We start from the raw sequence: 23,067 nt of genomic DNA on the forward strand, positions 1-23,067 counted from the left end.
AAAATGAACTATGGTTGCATTAGCCACTAACATGGATGGTTCATGTTATGAGAATGAGGTTTGTAATGTCCTTCTTAGCACAGAGTAATGCTCTTTAAATTAATAAGAAGGGAAGGGGTGGGCAGAGGAGAGGAGTGCAACTTTTTCACCTAAGGTGTCATTTCACCTAAGGCCATCCCTGTTCTCAAGTTCAGCATATATGCATCCTTTGCTATGCATGTTGGGATATTAAGTGTTGCATGATAATGTGCCAATCTCTTGTACAAAGTCTACCTCAAGCTTGACTAGAGGAACCTGGTAGGGATGTCCTCTTTCCCCTTTGTTATTTCCTTCATATTTAGAGCCACTGGCAAAGAAAATAAGGGATTCAGAAATTCAAGGATATAACAGGTATGGTAAGCAAGAATAAATAGCTTTATTTTTGCAGGTGATATTATTTTGTACTTGATAAATCCAGAAAAGGACATTTGGGACATTTTGAAGCCGTTTCAATTCTTTTTGGGATATAAAATTAATGAAGATAAAACAAAGGCTATAGTGGTAAATTATGTACCCAACTGAAACTACAAAAGGACCTGCAGGTACGGCTAGTGCAATGGCCCAAATCTCCTGAGATAACGTAACACAAAAAAGAGCCAGCACAAATCAGTGTGGAAAATATATATTAACTAAAACATAGTGTACTTAAAAAATACACATATAGAATCCTATTCACAGAATCATATCAGACCGGTTTTGCTGCCTTCCTCAGTGAACAAAAAGATTATAACAAAATCACCCTCCAAAAGAACTATATATATATATATATATATATATATATATATATATATATATATATATATGGATACCAACTACATCAATAAACACTTATACAATTGTTATTTAATCAGGGTTTAGAAGTATTCATTCAAGCCAGGTGGAAATAACACACCAAGCTTTACTATCCACTTATTTTCTTTTAAAGTAAGTATCTCATGCAGTCCTGCCTTGTCATGTGTTCTATATATTATACAATCAATAATTGTGAATCTAAATATGCCAGTTTTATGTTTGCAACTATGTTTATACAATGCACTGAATTGTTTACAGTTCCTGATATCACTTATGTGTTCACTTATCCATAACCTGAGTGGCCTGGATGTTTGTGCAACATAAAATGCTGGGCATGTACAACTTGCCAAATATATCACCCAGTTAGTACTACAATTAGCAAAAAAGTAATATCAAAAACTCGAGGTGTATTTTGGCTAGTAAAACTACTGATTTTATAAACCTTTGAGCAGTTGGAACAATGGCCACATGGATTGCAACCCATCAGTTTTTCCCCGGTCATAGTTCTCTGACTAAGAAACCTGTCCTGATTCTGGCACCTTTTGTAATGACTGAATAAAGAACTTAGAGCGCGACCCTTACGAAAGGAATATGTGCATTTGTCTCCTACATATTCCATAAGTGAGCCCTACCCCTGAAGAATATTCCAATGCTTGGAGATGATATTCATAAAGGAATATGTATTTTTTCCATACGTGGTCACTAGTCTAACTTGATTCCTCCTAACAGGCTGATCGCCCTTATATTCAAGCAAGTTAGATCTATCCTGCTGAGATGCAAACTGGCTAGCTCTACAGATGTCACCATCACTGTATCCCCGATTCTTAAATCTATTAGAAAGATCCTGCTTATATTGATTGTAAGTCGAGGAGTCAGAACAAATTCTTCTAATCCTAAGAAATTGGGACTTGGGGATATTCTTGATAACATGTTGGGGGTGGAAGCTAGAGGCATGTAACAAGGTATTATATTGCAGAAATTTGAAAAATACCTCAGTCTCCAAGGTGTCCCCTGGGGTACGTTTGACCAAAACATCCAAAAAGGTAATCTCATGTTTATGCCAGGTTATCTTAAATTCAATTCCCTACTTGTTTTGGTTCAAATATTCAACAAACTCCAACAAATAAGAAACATCCACTCGCCACACCAACCAACAGTCATCAAGATATCGTCTCCAAATATCAATCTCTTCCAAATAAATTTTATGACTATTGTCATAAATAAGTTGCTCATCTATATAAGCCATGAACAAGTCGGCGGATATGGGGGCAAAAGATGCCCCCATGGCAGTACCTTGTACCTGCCACACACATTGTTTTTGGAAGTAAAACACATTCTTGGTTAGAACATGCTCGGCCAAACAGACCAGGAAAGAATTAAAACCTGGTCTGTACAATTCAGCCTGATCCAACCAATACTGTAGTGCAGCCAAACCCGCCCAATGGGGGATACTGGTATACAGGGAGGTGACGTCAAGAGTACATAATAACCAGTGGGGTTCAAGTTGTATGTCTGATATTATGCCCAAAAACTGGGTTGTATCTTGTATCCGAGCCCGTATATATGGCAGTAGTGATTTCAAATAATATGTAAGAAATGCAAAAAGGGGTTCTGTAAGGGAATCTTGCCCCGAGACAATAGGTCTACCTGGGGGATTATTGGGGTTCTTGTGAATTTTGGAAAGGAGGTATAAGTATTGTTGTTTTGAATGGTTAACCTTAAGATGGTAGGCAATTTCCCTGGGGATGATACCTTCCTCAACTGCCATGTCCAAAAAGGCACCAATCTCAACCTTAAACTTGGCTGTAGGATCTATAGACATGATCATATAATAATTCTGATCCAAAATTTGTCTCTGTGCCTCATCATGGTATTGTGTCCAATCCTGGACAACTATAGCTCCTCCCTTGTCGGCAGGTGAGATAACAATATACCCGTTTGATCTAAGCTCATTTATACGTATCCCTTCAGCCCTAGTAATATTGTCCCTGCTTGCATAATCCTTACCTAGATTTCTATGTAAATCTTTGAGCACATTGCCCTGAAAAAGTGAAACCACCGGAGACATGGGTGGTTTGAATGTAGAGTTCCGAAATCTAAAAGGTCTGTTATCACCCTGATTTTTTGTCATCCTGAAAAAATAAATGTAAATTTAAATTGCGGCAAAAATCTACCACATCTTGTGCAAACTGATGTTCAGGCACAAAAAAACTAGGAACAAAACTAAGACCTTTATTAAGAATTTTTATTTGCATATCTGACAATCCCAATGAGGAGATGTTGAAAAGATTACATAATGTTACACCTGAGCCATCACCCTCAGAATTCCTTCTAAGTCGGGAGGGACCTTTATGCTTCCTACCCCCTCTTCTTGACATATGCCTAAATGGTGGGCCAAGTTGTCTCCCAGATTGTTCCTCTTCGAACTCGGTGACCTGTCCATATAGGCCTCCCCCCCCCCTCAGTATTAGATGAGGTATCCTCACCTGATGCAATATGCTCCCTATTTCTGTATATCAAAGGGTCTGCCCCTATCAAAATCATCCATATCCCTATTGAATTTCTTCATCTTTTTCTCTTTCAAGAAATTCTCCAACTCTAACAAATCCTTACTTAACTGATTCATATTTACAGTATAGCATGGAAGAGTTTGAAATTCCTGTACCCCTTTGCTCACTTCATCCAAAATTAAAACCTGTTGCTGTATAGTTCTCTCATAATATGCAACTAGTGCAGTAACAAAACCCACTGAGGCTTGCTGTTGTATTGCAAGCCATTCATCTAATAATAACTGGTCAGACTGAGGAACAAGTGGCTGGATCTTCACCCTCAATCCCTGTGGGGATATTTGTTTTTGTTGATATGCCTTAAAAAGGTGCAAATTCCACACGTTACTTCTCAAACTCCATCTCCTTATTTAATTTAGAAAAGACCATCTTATGCTGATGGACTGGGTCATCAATACGCCCACTTAGTTCACCAGTCATTGAATGTGAACCCAAACCAAAGACACCTAAATCATCAGTGTCAGAGGACAATCCACTTATGATGGATGCTAGGTCCATAATCCCTCAGTCAAACCAGAGCACAAATGGGGGACAAATCCAATTCCAATTCAATAATTGGGAAAACCCCAAAATATTTAATCATAAAAAAATCACACTTAGATGTGTACAACCCACTAGAACATATACTTATTTAGAAATCCCAACAAAAACAACAAGGTATTCCACAAATAGCAGCCAGTCAATCTCCTCAATTCCAATGGTGGTACTATAAATAGCCTTTTATATATATACATATATATATATATATATATATATATATATACTCAATCTTCAGTCAGTGCGCACCATGCTATGTGCCCCCATAGTCCAAACATATAGTTAACGCTACTAGACTATATTTCAGTATATGGTGGAGTGACCACTCCACCAAAATGGTGGCACTATAAATAGCCCTGGTCTGCGCTCTATCTTATCTGTTGCCCAAGAGCATATTGCTGTGTACCACCAAAATTACCCTTGCATTAATATCTATCACCCAATGGTGATACGTATATCATTCGCAATATCAGGATTAATGTCTAGTAGGCTACACATAAAAGTAGCAAGCCAACATATGAAAACAGAAAAAGAAAAGGAAAAAAAATACCTTTATTTTGCTCAAGCTCACATCAAGACCAGGCCCCAACATAAAACATGAGAACTAGATATAATGATTTTGAGAGTACAACAATTCAGAGGGGAACATAACACACAAATCCAAACAACTTAGTAAAAATTTTTGATCAAACAATTGTTCTATCCTGTTGGCTATATTATGTTATATTACTATTTTCATGCAACTGTTTCGTTCATGTCAACACATAAATATCAGTGATAATGCATGTTAAATCCCAAGGCAATTTGTTACCCCAACCTGAAACATTTGCCAACCCAAATATAACCAATCAGTACCTGATCACTAGAGACCTCACTCTCCTATACATAAATAATAAACCTGAGCTAAACAGAATAAACATGATAACATACAAAAATTGTCAGAAGTAAATGACTCAATTAACAATTGAAAAAAAGCATATTAAGTTCGTAAACAGTAAAGTTAGAATTGGTCCAATGTCCAAATGGCAAAGTCATATACTGTTCAAAAAATCAACTGTCTCCAACATATACGCTTAATTGCTTCATAAAAGGTCAAAAAAGGTTGCTTCATAGAAGGCCAGAAAACATATCGAACCCACTCAGATTATATTTATCCAATTGTAGTAACCAATTGTGCGAAAAAAGCTTGTTGATATGATGTAAGTCAGTCTAGTTTGGTATTATAATGGTATTCCAATGTTTGAAACAAACATTTAGTTCTATGTCCCCTCTTATATTTACGCAGATGAAATTGTACAATAAACCGCAAACAAACATACATAATTACCAGCATATGTCCCGTATATGGCAATAAAATAGAGTCCAAAAAATGAACATGGGGCTAGAAAAAACAAGTACTTCATTCACACTGTCCAAATCTAAGGCGTCTTCTACTTAACCAGACAAACTGCAAGATCCTAGCATTCCAAATGACTTGGCAAAGATGATCCACAATAACAAAAACGACGCCTTCCACAGAACAAAGATTGCAGAGAAAATATATTTGTGTTCTCCATTTGAGAACTAACTTCACAAAAAAACCCCCGATATAATCCACTGTAGGGAGGATGCCCACACCAATACACAGCCAACAGCGAGTACAAAGAGGAAAACCAACTGAAGCTACAAAAGGACATGCAGGTATGGCTAGTGCAACGGCCCGAAACTCCTGAGATAACGTAACACAAAAAAGAGCCAGCACAAATCAGTGTGGAAAATATATATTAACTAAAACATAGTGTATTTAAAAAATACACATATAGAATCCTATTCACAGAATCATATCAGACCAATTTTGGCATTGCTGCCTTCCTCAGTGAAAAGATTATAACAAAATCACCCTCCAACAGAACAATATATATATATATATATATATATATATATATATATATATATATATATATATATATATATATATATATATATACCAATTACATCAATAAACACTTATACAATTGTTAAATTAATCAGGGTTTAGAAGTATTCATTCAAGCCAGGTGGAAATAACGCATCAAGCTTTACTATCCACTTCTTTTCTTTTAAATTAAGTATTTGTATTAAGAATTAAGTATCAAGTCTGATATGATTCTGTGAATAGGATTCTATATGTGTATTTTTTAAATACACTATGTTTTAGTTAATATATATTTTCCACACTGATTTGTGCTGACTCTTTTTTGTGTTAAATTATGTACCCATGCATGAACTGGTTCAACAATATTCAGGTTTAGGAACACACTAAGTATTAGGAGAATGGATTAAAAGTGATTCCATTATGGCAGCTAAGGATATGAGGAAAGATAGTAAACAAAAGTTGATACAAAAACTGAGAAACTGGAAGATCTCCTTTATTGATAATAAGATGCAAGCAGTGAAAATGTTTTTAGTTCCTTTAAGTTTATATATGGGTAAGATCTATTTTTCTCAACCACAGTATAAGTTGTTTACAATAATTAATAAAGAGTTGAAGGAATTTATTTGGGAGGGAAAGAGAGTGAGAGTTAAGTGGGTAAGTTGATACTCCCCGTGGAACAAGATGGTTTTGGATTACATAGTTTGTATTAATGTTTTACTGCTAGATAGTTAAAAGACTCGTATACATAACGCAAGTGGAAGGTTATAAACCAAAGTGAAAAGGGATAACGATGAAGGGGGATGGGAAGGTAAAGAATGAAACACAGAGTAGGATTCTGGACAGATCCTTACGGAGCTTATCTAAATCAAATCTATGTGTTTCAGGGTATAGGTCTGCAAAAATGGCTGGATAGTAAGGTGAACAAACTCATAAAGAAACAGATGAGTCTCAGCCTAGCAGAAGACTCAAATATCCACTGTTGCCCAACTAAGGCTTATGTTAAGCGCAGAGGCAAACTCATCCTTTAGGGTAATCAAATTGTGTATCCAACCCCTGAGTGCATCTAAAATTTTAATATAGTAGCCCTTTGTAACAGAGGTGATATATCTACCTTTTGAAGGGGACATGCACTTTTATTCAGGTTTTTATGGATGCTTCCTTGGAAGCCATTTCTTTTTCTTCTTTTTCTTAAAGAAGGTATGGCAAGTTAATGCTGCAGAGTGCATACACAGTCTACTGACCTTTTCTGGAATCAAAAGGGGGGGCTGTTACTATGCAATATCCGCATGCTCGGGGATCTATCAGAGTCTCAGTCCTTGTACCTTTCCCATTCTTTCTCCCTGTAACCTAACACATTTCATCATATCTGTTCTTACTTTTGCTATCTTGTTTCACATGTTCCTGTTAGATTCTCTGCTCAAATAAATATACTTACTATCTGCATTCTCCTCCATTTTTGTGCTACTTTCAGCATTCTCTCCCATATTTTATTTTAACAGATTGTTTGTACATTAAATTCTACAATTTCTCTTCTATTGCACTTTCTACAATGATTGCCTTCTCACAGCGGGAGATGCTGACACCTGTGAAGTGACTCAGACATTGTTTAAAATGGTGGAGAGCACTCCAGCTGTGCAGGGTATAATGCATTCTACACATTCAGACCAGCTACTTCCCAGCAGAGGAAAAAAGGTGGAGGTGTCTCACATCAAGATTGGTAAAGCAGCATGATGCAGTATAGATTCATGTCCCAATAACCACCAGAAAGGTCCCGAACTATATATGAGCTATAGAACTCACTCTATGTCCCAAGAAAACCACAATGCCCATCTACAGGAGCTAGAATCACTCAGTATTAAACTCAATACCATTTTCCTAGGTAATCTAAACTATCTATTGACTGAGAAACATATTTTCACACAAGCACAGAGATTCCTGAACTTTGCCAATACAAACGCTCTGGAGCAATTAGTCTGGGTACCCAGTAGGGGAAATAATATCTTGGAGCTTGTCCTTACTAATATGGGAGCATCTTGCACAGTCCCTTGTGCATCTTTATCACTTGTTAGGTCTGATCACAAAGCAGACTCCTTTGGAATAAAATTGAAACCAGTGATCCCTTTCACCCAAGGTACCTTAAAAATTTTCTTTAAGACAAACTACCTATTCCTAACCTTAAATCACCACCAAACCCAGTTAACTCCAACGAATACACAGAAACTTACACTACCACACTATACCAGCATGTAAACAACTGCACAGATGCAGCTGTATGCCACAGGAACAAGTGCAGGGCAAACCCCAGAAACAAACCCATAATATCAACAAGCATATAATAAAAAGAAAAACATTTTGACCAGAATGTTAGAGCCTTTGTCAATGAAATAAACAAACAACTCAGAAGTTTAATAAAATCCACCAAAGCCAAGTTTAAGGCTACAATAGCTACCCAAACCAAAGACAATCACAAGGCATTTTTTTAATGTTTGTAATATGAAAAGCACAACGCAGCAATGTGCTGAGCTGATTGCGAACGATGTTACCCATACTGAGGCTGAAGATACAGTGAGCCTACTGGTCAATAAATTTAGCTTTAACTTTACTCCTCTCTCCCCTTTGTCTGTCCCTCAAGATATACCTGAAACTAGCCTGCCTCCATTATCACACAAGAACAAGTCCAAAAATTGCTGTCAAAAGCTAACAATACTGCATTGATGGGTCCTGACAATATCCCTGGATGCATCTTAAATAACATGAAGAATGATTTAGTCACACCCCTAACAACACGGTTCAATCTCAGCCTCCATACAGGTTTTGTACCAAGCAAATGGACAACAGGTAGAGGTCCAGTCATTCCCCTGCATAAGGGAGGACCTTCCACAGTCCCAGGTGATTACAATCCCATAAGTCTGACCAGCCTCATATGCAAAACCATGGAAAGACTTATCCTGGAATTAATGTCAAGGGCAGGTCATGCTTACTCAAACTGGTGTATTTTTTTTGAAAAGGTCACCAAAGCAAAGGATGAAGACAAAATGGTACACACCGGATACCTTGACCTGGCCAAAACTTTTAACACAATTCCCCACACAGACATTGTAGAAAAGCTAAATAAACTGAGAATAAACCCCTATGTCACCTGATGGATAGGACACAGGAAATCAAAATAGAGGAAGTTATTACCACAAAGAGACAGTCACCTAGTGGAGTCCCCCAGGGTTCTGTATTGGGACCTCTCCCATTTGGCATCTACTTTTCTGAAAAAAGCAAATACCGAAGGACTCTGGCTGATTAAGTTTGCAGATGACTACAGACTAGCAGCAGTCAATGAATCACCAAATGACTTTGCCATCCACTAGGAAGGTTTGTCACAAAAAAATAACTGGTGCCAAAATCATGGACCGAAACTTAATATCAAAAATGCAATACTGTATCCTTTGGGAAGTCATCTATCCCAGGGAACACCACATTAACAACATGCCCTTGAGAGCTGACCCAGTTGTTTGGGATTTGAGAACTCATGTGGGCAGTGACCTAATCTTTGACCAACATGTGCCCATTATTTAAGAAAGTCCTACTATATTGCACAGCCTATAAATAAAGGGATTGTGTCTAGATCTAGGGATGTCATTGCCACCTTTACTCAGCTCTCATTAGGCCAAACATTAAATACAATGTCCCCTTTGGCATGCATCTGTTCAGACACATGCAACAATGGGAACTCCCACAGAGATACCTTACAGAAAGGATACAAGGTGTAAACAACGTCTTACATGGACAGACTCAAAGCCTTGTCACTATACTCTGTATCCTATAGGCTGCTAAGAGGTAACCTGAGTTTGGCATACAGGGCATCTTCTGACCCAACACTTATGGATTTACTGAACAATGACATCAGAAATACTTGGTCTAGGGATATAAACTCTTCTGCAACATCAACAGAATAATTTGGAGGCACAGGTATATCTCTCAGAGGATATCACTGCTCTGGAACAGACTCCCCATACACATAAAGCAAACTTCATCCCTGTCCATATTCAAGCTTGGTGCCACATGGCAACAGAATCATTTGTATTGATTCAATATTTTAAAACCTTGTAACTGCTTATCTGTATTGGGTTTGTAATTTAAACTGACTTGTTTTTGGTGTAACGGCCCCATCTTGGGATATAAGAGCAGTGCTCAGATTCACCTCAATGCTTACTAGGGTAGCAACACTTAGGATTATGTACAGCCAGCACTAGAACTGATACTGAGATTGCTGAAATGTTTAATTAATTCAAAATATTACTGAGGTAGCTGAAATGTTTAACTCAAAACATAAAATCATAAAAACTAACTTTGCTCTGGTGAGGGAAATTTAGCATCATTTATAGCTTACCTTTGTTTTATCTAAGTCAAATACTTTTTCTTAAAGAATCCCATGTGTCTGTTTTCAGGGTATAAGTATGCTGAAATGGCTGCACAGGTGAATGAACCCATAACAAAACAGAGACAAGTCTCAGCCTAACAGAATACCCCAATATCCTCTGCTGCCCGACTAAGGCTTATCTAAGTGCAGGGGTCAACGCATCCTTTAGATTAACTAAATGGTGTAAATGTCAGCAAATGATTCCTTGTGAATGCTTACATCCAACCCCTGAGTACATCTAAAACTTTTCGGATTTAAAATAGTAGCCCTTTGTAGCAGAGGTGGTAGATCTACCTTTTGAGGAGGACACAGTTGAGGTTTTATGGTTACTACCTTTCAAGTTGTTTCTTCTTTTTAAAGAAGGCATGGCAAGTTAATGCAGTACAGTACAAGCACAGTTTAATGTTTGTTTTTGGAAACCAAAGGGAGGGGGCCAGCCCCACTCCACTTTCCACCCTACCCCAATTAAAACCCACCCCACATATAATTTCCTTTATACCTAAGACAAGCACTTCCCTCATAATCCAAAATACCCAACCAATTACAACTACTTCCTTTACAATCCCATTTGTTACTCAAACTCTCCCAACAGCACTATATACAAATAATCACTTTAAACATTTCTTAATTATAAAACAAAAGTAGCGTTACACTACCTCTTTCCATCTTTTACACACAAAGTAAACATATACTATCCTAAGCCCAAATCCTCATATGTAACACTAAAAAAAACAGCCTAACTTCCTGCCAACATATGACAAACAGGAAAAGATAGTACTCCAGATAGTCTCAGCAAAAACATATTTTCTTAATTAACCCCCACAAATAATCTCTTCAAGCCTCTGCTAAGCTATTACCTTATTCCCTCTTATCAACAGCAACCCCTTCTTCAGCCTAATAAAGCATACTTACTTAATTCATACATAACTTTCAGCAGACTATTTTACTTAATACATTACTGACCAGGTGCCAACATTATTTAATAACATATGCCAAGTTATTAATCTGACCCTAGCACACAAATAGCTACAAATAATGCCAGCAATAAAATGTCATCTTACTTGCAGATTAACCCTACTTCTACTAGCAACTACACTCCTACATAACTGACAATCTGCTATTAGATCCAGCCGTATACACAACCATCAAACACCATAGCAAATGTTTTACCATACATTTTTTCTTTCATCGCTTTAACAAACAAATCACCCCTACAACAAAAGGATAATTCATAAGCCAAATTAGTATGTTACAGCACATACAACTTTCTACTCCTTTCTTAAAAGGCCCTCTTATACTACAACAAAAGCTAAAACAAAAAAAAAAAAGACACGTTAACTAGGAATTTCATAAATACCCTCACCTACTACTTAAAATATAAAATACTCATCTCTGGATACACTTGTGTCAACCCAGGCCCTTCTCATTTATACACAATGTTACAAACACTCAAACTCCACTTGCCCAGTTTCTACAATCACAAGGCAACATCCTAATGTATTTAATCCTACAAGAAATAAGCTTAATGTTGCATGCCTTAACATTTTAGTATAAATAATAAGTGACTACTTTAGAAGAATGGATCACTACTGAAAATCTCCATATTCTTGTCAATAAGAGAATCTTGGTTAAAAGGCAATCACTACCAGTTGCTCTTTATTCTCTCACACTGCCAGTTGCTCTTTATTCTCTCACACTGCCAGTTGCTCTTTATTCTCTCACAGGACAACATTCTTTATGACTGCAGACCAGGCCAAAGGCCAGAATATTACAATTCAAATTATTTCATCAATCAATGAGAATCAAATCAATGATAAAGAACCAAAGTGGATAAAAGCCAACTTAAAACTAGGTTAACATACTCTAATGACCATAGCTGTTTTGTATATCCCCCTCCCTCCTCTTTAGATATTATTACACACAGAGGTATTCCCTAACAGCTTCCCTAAGAACATCATTATACTCACTGATCTAAACTTCAGCATTAAAGATTCTGCAGGAAGCCCCCTAAATAAGCTTTTTAGTCAATATGGGCTAGAACAACTTGCAAGGGACTGGCCAGGTGCAACAATAAATCAGGAAATCATACATTTCTAGACTTCAACATTTCTAACATGGTGAGCCGTTGCACTAATAATGACATCTTTCCAAATGACTTGACTGACCACTGCCTGGTAATTCCTTACTGGTCACTGAAAATAATTAAACCCAACAATCAATTAATTACAACTCAATCTTCCCCAGAACAAAGCCTAATTACGATAGATGAGAAACTTAATAATATTGAATGGTCTCTGCCCTTTACAACTTGCAGGACCCAGTAAGTGCTTTAACATTATTTATTCAAACTCTTACTACAATTCAAGACTCTCTCTTTCCCATAACCTGGAGGAAACTTAGGGGGCGCAAATGCCCATGGAACACAAAATTAAAAATCTAATTAAAGGCATGTGTAAAGCATGGAAAAGTTGGAAACAAAATACACCAAGCAACCAATTTCACCAGGCTTATCTTTCCACAGAAAACAGACCAGAAGAGCTATCAATTCTGCTAAATACCCATTTCTAAGAGAAAAACAAATGAAAGTCACCAAAAAATCCAAAACATTCCTGGAATGAGAGACAAAGTCTCTCATGGGTCAAATTACTAGCTCATCCATTCTCACAAATAATACTTTAGACAATAACTCAAGCATATAAAGACTTTCATATCACATCCATCCAAACAATAAACTCTTCCTTCCCTTCCCCTCTACAGATGATCCCTCTTCATTAACTGGTACACCTACACTCTTATATAATTTAACAGACTTTGCAGCCACATTCTTCTTTAAAAAGACCTCAGTAAAATGAACTAAATTCCTATTAAAAACACCAAAGCTGTCCTCAGCTAACATTCTCTTCACACTACCTTTCTCAAAAGAGCTTCAGACAAAATTGCTAAACCTATTACCTTCATATTTAACCTATAACTAACCTCCGGCATTGTCCCACCAATACTAAAACACACCATCATTATTCCTCTTCCTAAAGTCCATTCCCATAAAATGCAAAAGGATTAAAGGCCAATCTCCAACCTCTATCCGTCAGCCAGGATATTACAGAAAATTCTATACAAGCAAATGATTTCACAGATAAACAGCTATGGTCTTCTCAAACATAAATAACATGGCTTTAGAAATGCATTCAGTACCACAACTCTTCTCTATGCAACAGATACAATCTACACTAATATCAACAATGGCCTAATTACAGCTGGCATATGTGTTTATATGATTAGAGCATTTAAAACAGTGAATCATAACATACCCTTAAGCAAATTGCAAAAATGTAACTTTGGAACTCCTACCTTAATGTTGTCCCAAAAACTACCTAGAAAACAGAACATTTCAAATCCTTTTCTAAAATCAACATTCCTCAGAGGATGTACTCACCACAGGAGTCCCAAAAGGTACAGTCCTAGGGCCCCTACTTTTCCCCTTATTTACCAATGACCTAACAGATAAATTCCTCACAATTAATCTAACATTATACATCGATGACATACTTCTACAGTCACACAATTCTCCCTCAATCCTATAAAACCAGATCAAACAATGTTTCTCTTCTTTCCATACAAAGGCTGAGAGAAACAATCTACTTATTAACCCCAAAAAGACCAATGTTATGCTCTTCTCTATCCCTTACAAAGTGAAACAATTACCTCACTCTGCCTATAACACCCAAACATTGCAAATTGCTGAAAACAAAATCTGCAGATTTTCAATACCATCCGACCCACACACCCACCACTGTGAACATCTAAAGAAAGTAAACTAGCTACTAATAACGGAAAGATCTCTGCATCTACTGGGCACACTGACATTCAAAGTCTTAAAGGAAAGCTACTGTCCCTATTGAAGAGGAAACTTCCTTTAAGATCACACTCTTTCAGAGGCAATCAAGAAAACATTATCTGACTAAATAGACCCTTTTTCAAAATAACTACTGGAGAGTGTGCATTCTCCAGATTGGGCCATGCTCTATGGAAAGCTCCTGAAATAAAATGCAAGGAAACACTCCAAGGATTCAAATCATCACTAGCAGACCAGCTCCAAAGTGAAACAGCTTGTAAATGTTTCAGATGCAATGGTTAATAATGTCCTCCCCAATAACTGCCTTCCAAACTATTACCCAAAGCTACAACATACAAGTTCAGGAAATATTTGTATATATTGTAAATCAGAATGTATACTGCTTAAATACATGTTTAAAATACAATGCTGTGATTATATGACAATTAATACATCTACTGAAGGCCTCCACTTACTAAAATAATGCCTGTTGGCTGCAACTCACACCCATAATCTGATAGTAGTTCTTGACCATTAGGTTAACGTTAATGGATTATAACTTACTATCCTACTTCATAAAACCTTGTTTAAACAAAATAATCTATACTGTATCAATGACACTTACTGTAACATAAAGGATACCTGTTACTGCCTTTGGTAATTGTATAACCAATTCAATGGTAAGCAAATCAGATGCAATACTAACAAGTGAACTGCTTAAATGCAAAACTGTTACTAACAACTGTATGTCTTACAGTGCCCTTAAGGGGACAGGTTGTGGCTGAAAAGGTCTTCAGACCAGCTCATTCACATGGTCAACAAACAAAATAAATAAATAAATAATCCATGTCTCAAAACGTATAATAAACCAGTTATGATTGACGACTCACTCATAATCCTCCATACTGTATTCATTATCTAGTAACCATTACCATACTAATGGTCTGCTACTGCTGATACTACACACACTTCATAAATCAGTTAACTTAACTTCAGTTAACTTGTTATTCCCATTGACCTTTTCTCAGCCAACCTAAATTATGCCAGTCAAGAAAATGAAGAAACGCAATACAATGTTACTCTGTTCAGAGTATTTACCGTAGTGTTAATACCATACCTTTGAGCATACAAGTTAATTATTTATACATGCTTTGTGACAAGTGACATTAATTAATCAAAAAGATGCATAAAAGCATAATACAAACAGAAAAAAAGAAATAAACATACAAAACTTGCAGTCAACAATTACTGGTCTGAAAACTATACATTTTTATAGTGAGTGCACTGCTCAAGTAATCTGTATTACAACGAGAGAGAGAGAGAGAGAGTGTGTGTGTGTGTGTGTGTGTGTGTGTGTGTGTGTGTGTGTGTGTGTGTGTGTGTGTGTGTGTAGTGAAAGAGTTGTACAGTTATACTGAAAAGAAATGGAAGCATTAAGAGCTAGAAAAACCTACCTGCAAAAAATTTGAGCCCTTTTTCAAACAGTCTGATACTGTTGTAAATATTTGAAACCTCTTCCTTTAGATCCTTCACAGTCTGCTTCCGACTTGATCCGGAAGAAGAACTTGTAGAGGACATGAATACTGAACGCATTACTTCCTGGTATGTCTTAGTCAATGGCCTTTAAAAACAAAAGAGACATTACTCTTTACTCAATGTTTTACCAAAGTTCATTCAGTCAAAACAGCATTATTATTAATCTACAATATGTAAACATTATAAATGGCAATTCTTGTGTATTTCTGTGGTCTTTCACGGACCATTTCTGTGGCTACTGCTCATTTTAGCCTGACAAACTGAAATGCCAACTCACTCAGTGCTTTACAACTTATTATACAATGACTGTCCGTTAACATTTAAAAATATGCATGCTAATTGGTCAGCCCAACTAACGTGTCTATTGTAAATCAAGCATATACCAATGGAAAAAAGCCTGGCCGCCTGGACTTTCTTCTATTAATATATGCTACGAAAATTCTATTTTTCTTTAATTTTTTTTAACTTTCAAAAACCAGAGACTTCAAAAGAATGACAGAGATGGGACAGTGAAAAATACAAAAATAATCAGGTACGTTATGCAAAACTAGAGAAACGTATCCAATTATCCTTATATTTTCTCTGTCCTGTCTCTCACGTATGTTGAAACTCTCCTGATCTCATTTTTTTTAATTAAAAAAATAAATAAATAAAAAAGAGCAATGGATATCTTTCTTTCTCTACTGCTTCCTTTACATGGCACTGATGTACTGTATAAGCATGGGAATGCAAGTCCCATACACATTCGCAGTATGTCAAGAAAGCCCCAGGATACCAGAGAAAAACGCAGAAGAGCAGCACGGTGCCATTATACAATGACATTTTTTAAGAAAAGTAAGGAACTGTTTTCTTAAATAATGTCATTGTATAATAGCAGTAACCCATGGCTGGGTGTGGATAATGCTGATTTACCCACTGTTTGTCTGGCTTGGTCACAAGGGAGAAGCCATGGGTTAGTGCTATACTAAAGGTTTTGTCATCCTGGAATCAGTTATAGGGGTTATTAGAGTCTTTTTGCATAAGGAAACAGCTGGCAACTCAGGTGGTATTGAATTATCTTCCCAAAAGATTTGTAGCCATGGAAGTGGTTACATTAGTAAAGAAAATGTAGACTTTTAGCATCATGGAAAAAATAAAGGCACTTTCTTAATATAATATAAAATAAAACAAGTAAAGTATAAAAAAAAGCCTGTTTATTCTCAAAATAACTGGTAAGTGCTTTCATGGAATTAAAACCACTTTATCAGACCATGTCAAAATCACATTTAAATCACAGCTATAAATACAAACATTAAAATCAATAAGGTAAAAATCGACAGTCACATGATTACATTAATTAATTAAGTACATAAAGTCTTATTGTTTTAGGTCTGGGTCTTAAAGAGACCCTGTCATTTAGTCCACCTTCCTTGTCAGCCTATAGTTTAAAAATCCAAGACAATTCCCTATTTTCAGTTTTATTTCTTACATCTCCCAATCTACCAGTTTCATTCATCAACTCTACCACTTGGAATCTAAATTTATGTATTTCTGAGGTTTCTAAGGTATGCTGTGTTAGGGAGTTGTTATCATTACCCTGTCTTATGGTACGTACATGTTCTCTTATCCTTTCCATAAGGGATTGGTTAGTTTTCCCTATGTAGAATTTATGCCAAACAAAGCACTGAGCTAAGTAGACCACACTTCTGGATTTGCAAGTTGCTTTAACCTCGAATGTATAAACTTTTCCTGTTTTAGGATGCCGAAAAGTATTAGAATTATTTATATACATACAAAATTTACAGGTCATGCATGCGAACATACCATATCTACCCTCCATCTTAATAATCTTTCTATTTGTAACACAGCTGTTTTTAAGAGAATTTTTATTTCTGAATATAAATGTAAGTTCAGTACCTATATTACTGACATCTTTGTCAGCTCTAAGGATGTGCCAATTTTTCCTGACAATATCTCAGATCTCAGCTATATTACTGGAATAGGCAAGACATATACCAGGGGCCCTTCTTTTAATAATCTGGCTGACAAGGAGGTGTACAGTTGTGATTTAAATGTGATTTTGACATGGTCTGATAAAGTGGTTTTAATTCCATGAAAGCACTTACCAGTTATTTTGAGAATAAATAGGCTCTTTTTTATACTTTACTTGTTTTATTTTATATAACATATTTTTTACAAGTTTATTTTTCGGTTTTCTTTATAACTTTCTAAATATAGATTTCTAAGGGTGTGATGGATAAAATATCTGCAACATGACAGGGTTAACTTATTCTGAGTACAGGCTGCTATATCACATTACCTCCCAACCTTGGACCAAGCAGTCAAATACTTTGTTGGCACTATACTTGGGACACTGGATTCTCCTACCTCTCTCATATCTTTCAGATAAAAGCATGCTCCTAAATCCAGGCCACTTTGCCCAGTTACCTCTTCTGAGTCTTGGTCAGACAGGTTTCAGTGAATGCTTATTTTATTAAAAGAACTATAATCCATTCCTAACCATTCTGGGACATCTTTACTATTTATTACTGGTAGGGCAGATCTACATCAGGCATATTATGAAACCATTTGATAGTACATCTGTATATGATTTAGTGATAGTAGTAGTCAACGTGAAAAATAACGTAATTTACAAGACAAAACCATGGTCTTTAAGCTTGGTTACCATTTTATGGCATCTGCATAGGCTTTTTTAATCATTCTCTATCCCCATTTCTAATCCTTCAATAACACTTTGTTAATTAACTGATCATTCTTCTGATTTTGCTCTTCAGAAGGAACAGCTGTCTTCTTTTCCATACTTCCTTTGCCTCTGGATAGGTACTCAGTTATTCCTTTTTTCTTCCCTTAATTCATATCTACAGGTCATTTGCTTTTCTCAATTTCTGCAGTCTATTCATGTGTATTACTGTGTTGTCTCAAAGACTAGGGTTTACCCAATGTGATAATGGCCATCTGTGCTTGTAGCACAGTATTACAACAGGAATGGTAAGCCACTGGGTAGTGTGGTCACAGCTGCAGCAGTTATAGGTCACAAGTACTCATCTTCCTGGTTTATATGTTCACTCTCTATTAAAATCCACCTTTTCCATCAGTTTCTATTAGTTTTGTCTCCTTTATCCCAGATGTTTGTACTTCTCAGTTCAATGCCAAACAATTAAAGTTAATGGTAATGACAGCTGTATTCCTCTTTGCACATCACAAATTCCACTCTTTGAGGCTGACATCATCCTTCTTCCCAGAATCTGGTGGTCTGTACATCAGTCATGCTAACTAATGCAGTCTACTGAAGTTCTACTTCATTATCACGATCCATCATTTGCAAAGTGCACAAATTCCAGTGTTTTATTTTTTTTAATCTTTCTTTCTGGCTCACTAACCATCAAGCTCCCCTCCCTCTGTTGCCCTATATAAGTAATTTGCTCCTCCAGAAGGTGAGAGATAACCACCAGGCAGCACAGCTGTCACCAATCCAATACTGGGGGGGTTTATGGCTTTAAGGCCCTAAGCCTTCTGCATACCTCTGGCTCAGAGATCAGTGTGCAACAGGCATTATCAAGGCTGTGTCACTCACCTCCGTGGACCATGGAATCCCTCAAGAATGCCTTGCCTTCCTTGAAGCCAGAGCACCCACTGGAAATCCAGTTTCTACTAGGATTATATTAGGAGAAAGTATACTTCAGTATGTATCCTGTTCTCCCTCTTTAGACAGGCAAGTAAGGAAAAAACGCATCACTCCTCCCTTTCCATCCCATGGCATTGCCAGCAGGTACTCAAGCCGCTATTCAAACCTGGTTCCCCTGGGTCGAAGTCAGGGTTTTACCCATCTTTAACAACAGAGCTGATATTAAACCCAATCTTAAGTCTACAATGCCATTTGCCATCACATTTCATACCTAGAAGTGCCAGTCACAGACATGTCATACCCTATAACTAGCACTGTCCTAGTATAATTCTGCCCTCTCTTACACACTTTCATCTGAAAACTACAACTCCGGAATCATTCAGTTAAATGCCCTAAAGATGTGTAATTCAGTTATAAACAGCAGCAGACATATGTAGATATATAGGAACCTGACATATTAATTGTAACCAAAAATTGGCTTAAAGTACATCTAACAGCAATAAGTCTAACCTATTAGATGACATCACTTACAGAAAGGCCAAATAACAGAGGCGTGCCTATCTCTACTTAATGACAATTCCAATCCTTGCCAGCTCATTCAAATGTCACCCCAGTTTCAGTGGTTTGGAAATTAAATGGAGAATATCCCAAGCCTTACATGAAAACCAAAAACAGTGGCAAATGTAACAATAACTAATAAAATAAATGTCCAAGGACCAAACTCAAGCGTAGAAAAATGACAATAATTTTAACATAAAATCACAAAACTCTCATAAGCGCTTTCACCTCCCTAACAGACTTCATCAGATAACTCAATAAAAAACATACACCTTATATAATGAACATAAAATAAGTACAATTATTAAGACTACAGCACTTAATCACATATCACTTAAGTCTTAAAGTGATGATCACTCTAAAAACCACTCAGAATATCATCTTTTTCCTTTCAGTATAGAACCTACAGAAATCTGGTCATTTAAACCAGGTGAAAGAGTGGCATTTAATTTTAACTGCCATATTAGCTCTCTTTTAAAAAGCATTCTCTGCCAGTCACCACCCCTCAGTTTATTTTAATCGTTTCCAAAATACCAAATGTAAATCTTTTAAAATTAGGAAAAGTGACCTTACTGTGAATCTAGCGAAATGTGAAGACTGTGCAGTTTCTATACAGGGAAGACGGAAAGACCATTAAAGACAAGGATTTATGAGCACCAATATGACATTAACAAGAAGAAAGAGACAAATGCACTTTACAGACATTCAACTGTATGCCCTGATTCAATCCACCAGTTGTAATTCACTATCTAGAAAGCATTGTCTATCAAACTGAATCTTAACCGATGTTCCTGAAAGTGACAGTGAAATCACCCGCGACTCCTCAGTGATCACTGCAGAGAATCAACCTAACTAGAGTGTGTTGGCTTTTGCCACCCCATTGATTAATTAACTGATCTTCTGTTAAGCAGAGCCAATGAAGTGATCCCAGGGGTGTATTTTCTGTTACCCATCCACTCGTCAAGGTTTTTCTTGAAGAGTGTTAGTGAGGGGCTCTGTCTGATGTAATTTGGAATTTTGTTCCAAAGCATGGGGAGTCTCTGTGACAGGAATCTATCCCTCCAGCATGTTATATTTATTGTTGTGGCGAGGTTTGTCTGACTAGAGCACTTCAGTGCTTTAATAAAAAACAAACAAAAAAAACATACTTCAAACACAAATGTCGAACAGAATGAATGGCATCATATGACCAAGCTCCCGGCTAGTTAAAAATAAAGCATAAAACATGTAGAGATCAGAAAAGATCTGTTAAGCAAATCAATGCAATTGCATTAACAGCTGGTACATGTCTGGGGTAATGGATTATGTGAGATGCCTAATGTCTGTGATACAGATATTGACTTCAACTTTGTATTAATTAGAAAAATAGTAGTAAGAAAGTTAGATATAATACACTCTAAAGACGGTATATGCATAAAGTATAAAAATAAATAAAAAATACACTACAAATTAACTTTTGCAGTTACAGAATATATGCAATAAAACAGAACCACCAGGAGAACACCCAAACCCCTCAGAATAACAAAAATAATAAGATCAAAAATCAAGGTTACAAGAAACAAACAATAGTGCAGCCCTTCAAATCTACTGGTGTGAATTTAAACCTGGTGTTTAGAGGGCATACAGGTTAACCACCCACAGTTGTTCATTACTATTTAGCAGCCCATTCTAGTCAGACTTAGTAGAGCTGGAAATGTTGACCTTATGCAATGCAATAAATTATCCCACATAGAAAGCACTGCATGTGCATGCTGCCCACTGACCAGAAAGGGATAAACTCGCAGATATTATAACTCGTATCGGTGCTAACTGAAGTGTAAACAACAGTAATTTATAAACAAATTTACAAAATTAGCAATTACTACAAGGAAAACACTCCCCCTATGTTTGGCTTCTAAAGAAGACTGTACATTTTTACTATTTAAAAGCAAACAGCTGATATCTCAGATACTCCCCTTTCCTCAAAACAAATTTAAAAAACTGCAAGAAAACCCAAAAGCAGTGAGTGCGTTCCAGCAGCAAACCCAAGCAGAATTCCAAGAAAAACCACAGCTGTTAACAGGCAGAAAGGCAAGGCTCAACAGTTGTAAACTCCATACGTTTTATTAAAAGTTAGCGCTTTCGCAGTGTTAACCACCACTTCATCAGACAAAAAAGTAAAGCAAATGAACTTCTTTTATACTAGATTTCTGGAATCCTAATTGATCCACATGGCATTTGCTTTTAAAGCAACAGTGTCTAAAAACTGCACATAAAAAAATAACAGTAAAAATACCAAGATGCAGAAGAGTATATTTATCTACTTTTCTTTGTTTTTAATACTGGTTTAAGGGGTACATGGTCATTCAGACCCATTCCCCTGTGCGCTCCTAACCTTAAAATCCACTGTAATTCTGCATTTTCAGTCATATTTACTAAATCCCACCCCCCATACTCACATTCACAACTTGTAAAACTTGGAATACAAATGTGTGTGTGTTGCCATTTGTTAGTGTGTGTTTTGCTAAAGCACTACAATCATTCCCATTTTTCGTGCAATTTACATGTACTCCATTGCCTATCCCCTAGATTATGATATAATCTAGGATAACAAACGCTGTTTAAGATTCTTCTTGTTTTTATACACGAAAACAGGTTGCTGGCCTACGAGAAAGGCCAGCAACCTGTTTTTATGTATAAAAAAAAAAGAATCTTATACAGCGTTTATGTTATCCTAGCTTATATCATAATCTAGGGGGAAAGGCAATGGGGTACACGTAAATGTCAGGAGTGTGCATATTGTGACTCTATCGATCAGTCTGCATCCAGAGACAGGCCATTTATGGAAACTTAGGGTTTTAGCAGACTGCAACACACAGAATGTTATTTATGCAGCACACTGTGTTTTATGTTAGAAATTTTATATAGGCAAAACCAACCAGAAACTGAAAGAGAGACAAAAGCAAATATACCAAAAAGGCTTTTAAGCATAGTAAAAGAAAGGAGAGGTATAGTAAGAGAAAAACAGGGGGCTGGAGGGTGGGTAACCAGGACTGCAACAGTAAATACACTCGAACATCTACATTTATGGTAAGTGTACACAACTGTACTATGTTCTTCATGCTTCACTGTTGCAGTCATCACATTTGGGTAGAATCCCAAAGCTATGGTTGGGAGGATGGATTTATACAGCATTAAGAGCAGCTATACGGCCCTGCAGGACAGCAGTGGTAAAGCCAGCTCTGGATCTAGAGAAAAGAGGTAAATGGTGATGTTTGGTGAATGTATGAACTGAGC

At 36.7% G+C, this 23,067-nt stretch overlaps 1 protein-coding gene across 2 annotated transcripts in view; it reads right to left on the reverse strand.

Moving 5' to 3' along the window:
* Window positions 1-23,067, reverse strand: part of UFL1 (UFM1 specific ligase 1) — a 911,566-nt gene that overhangs the window by 216,390 nt on the left and 672,109 nt on the right. For both annotated transcript variants that reach the window (XM_044065765.1, XM_044065759.1), the window contains exon 14: window positions 15,527-15,693. In XM_044065765.1, the coding sequence (XP_043921700.1) occupies window positions 15,527-15,693 (167 nt within the window). The remainder of the gene's footprint in view (window positions 1-15,526; window positions 15,694-23,067) is intronic.

This window comes from Protopterus annectens, chromosome 1.part0 (assembly GCF_019279795.1).
Source record: "Protopterus annectens isolate FY-2018-M chromosome 1.part0, PAN1.0, whole genome shotgun sequence".
Taxonomy (NCBI): domain Eukaryota; kingdom Metazoa; phylum Chordata; order Ceratodontiformes; family Protopteridae; genus Protopterus; species Protopterus annectens.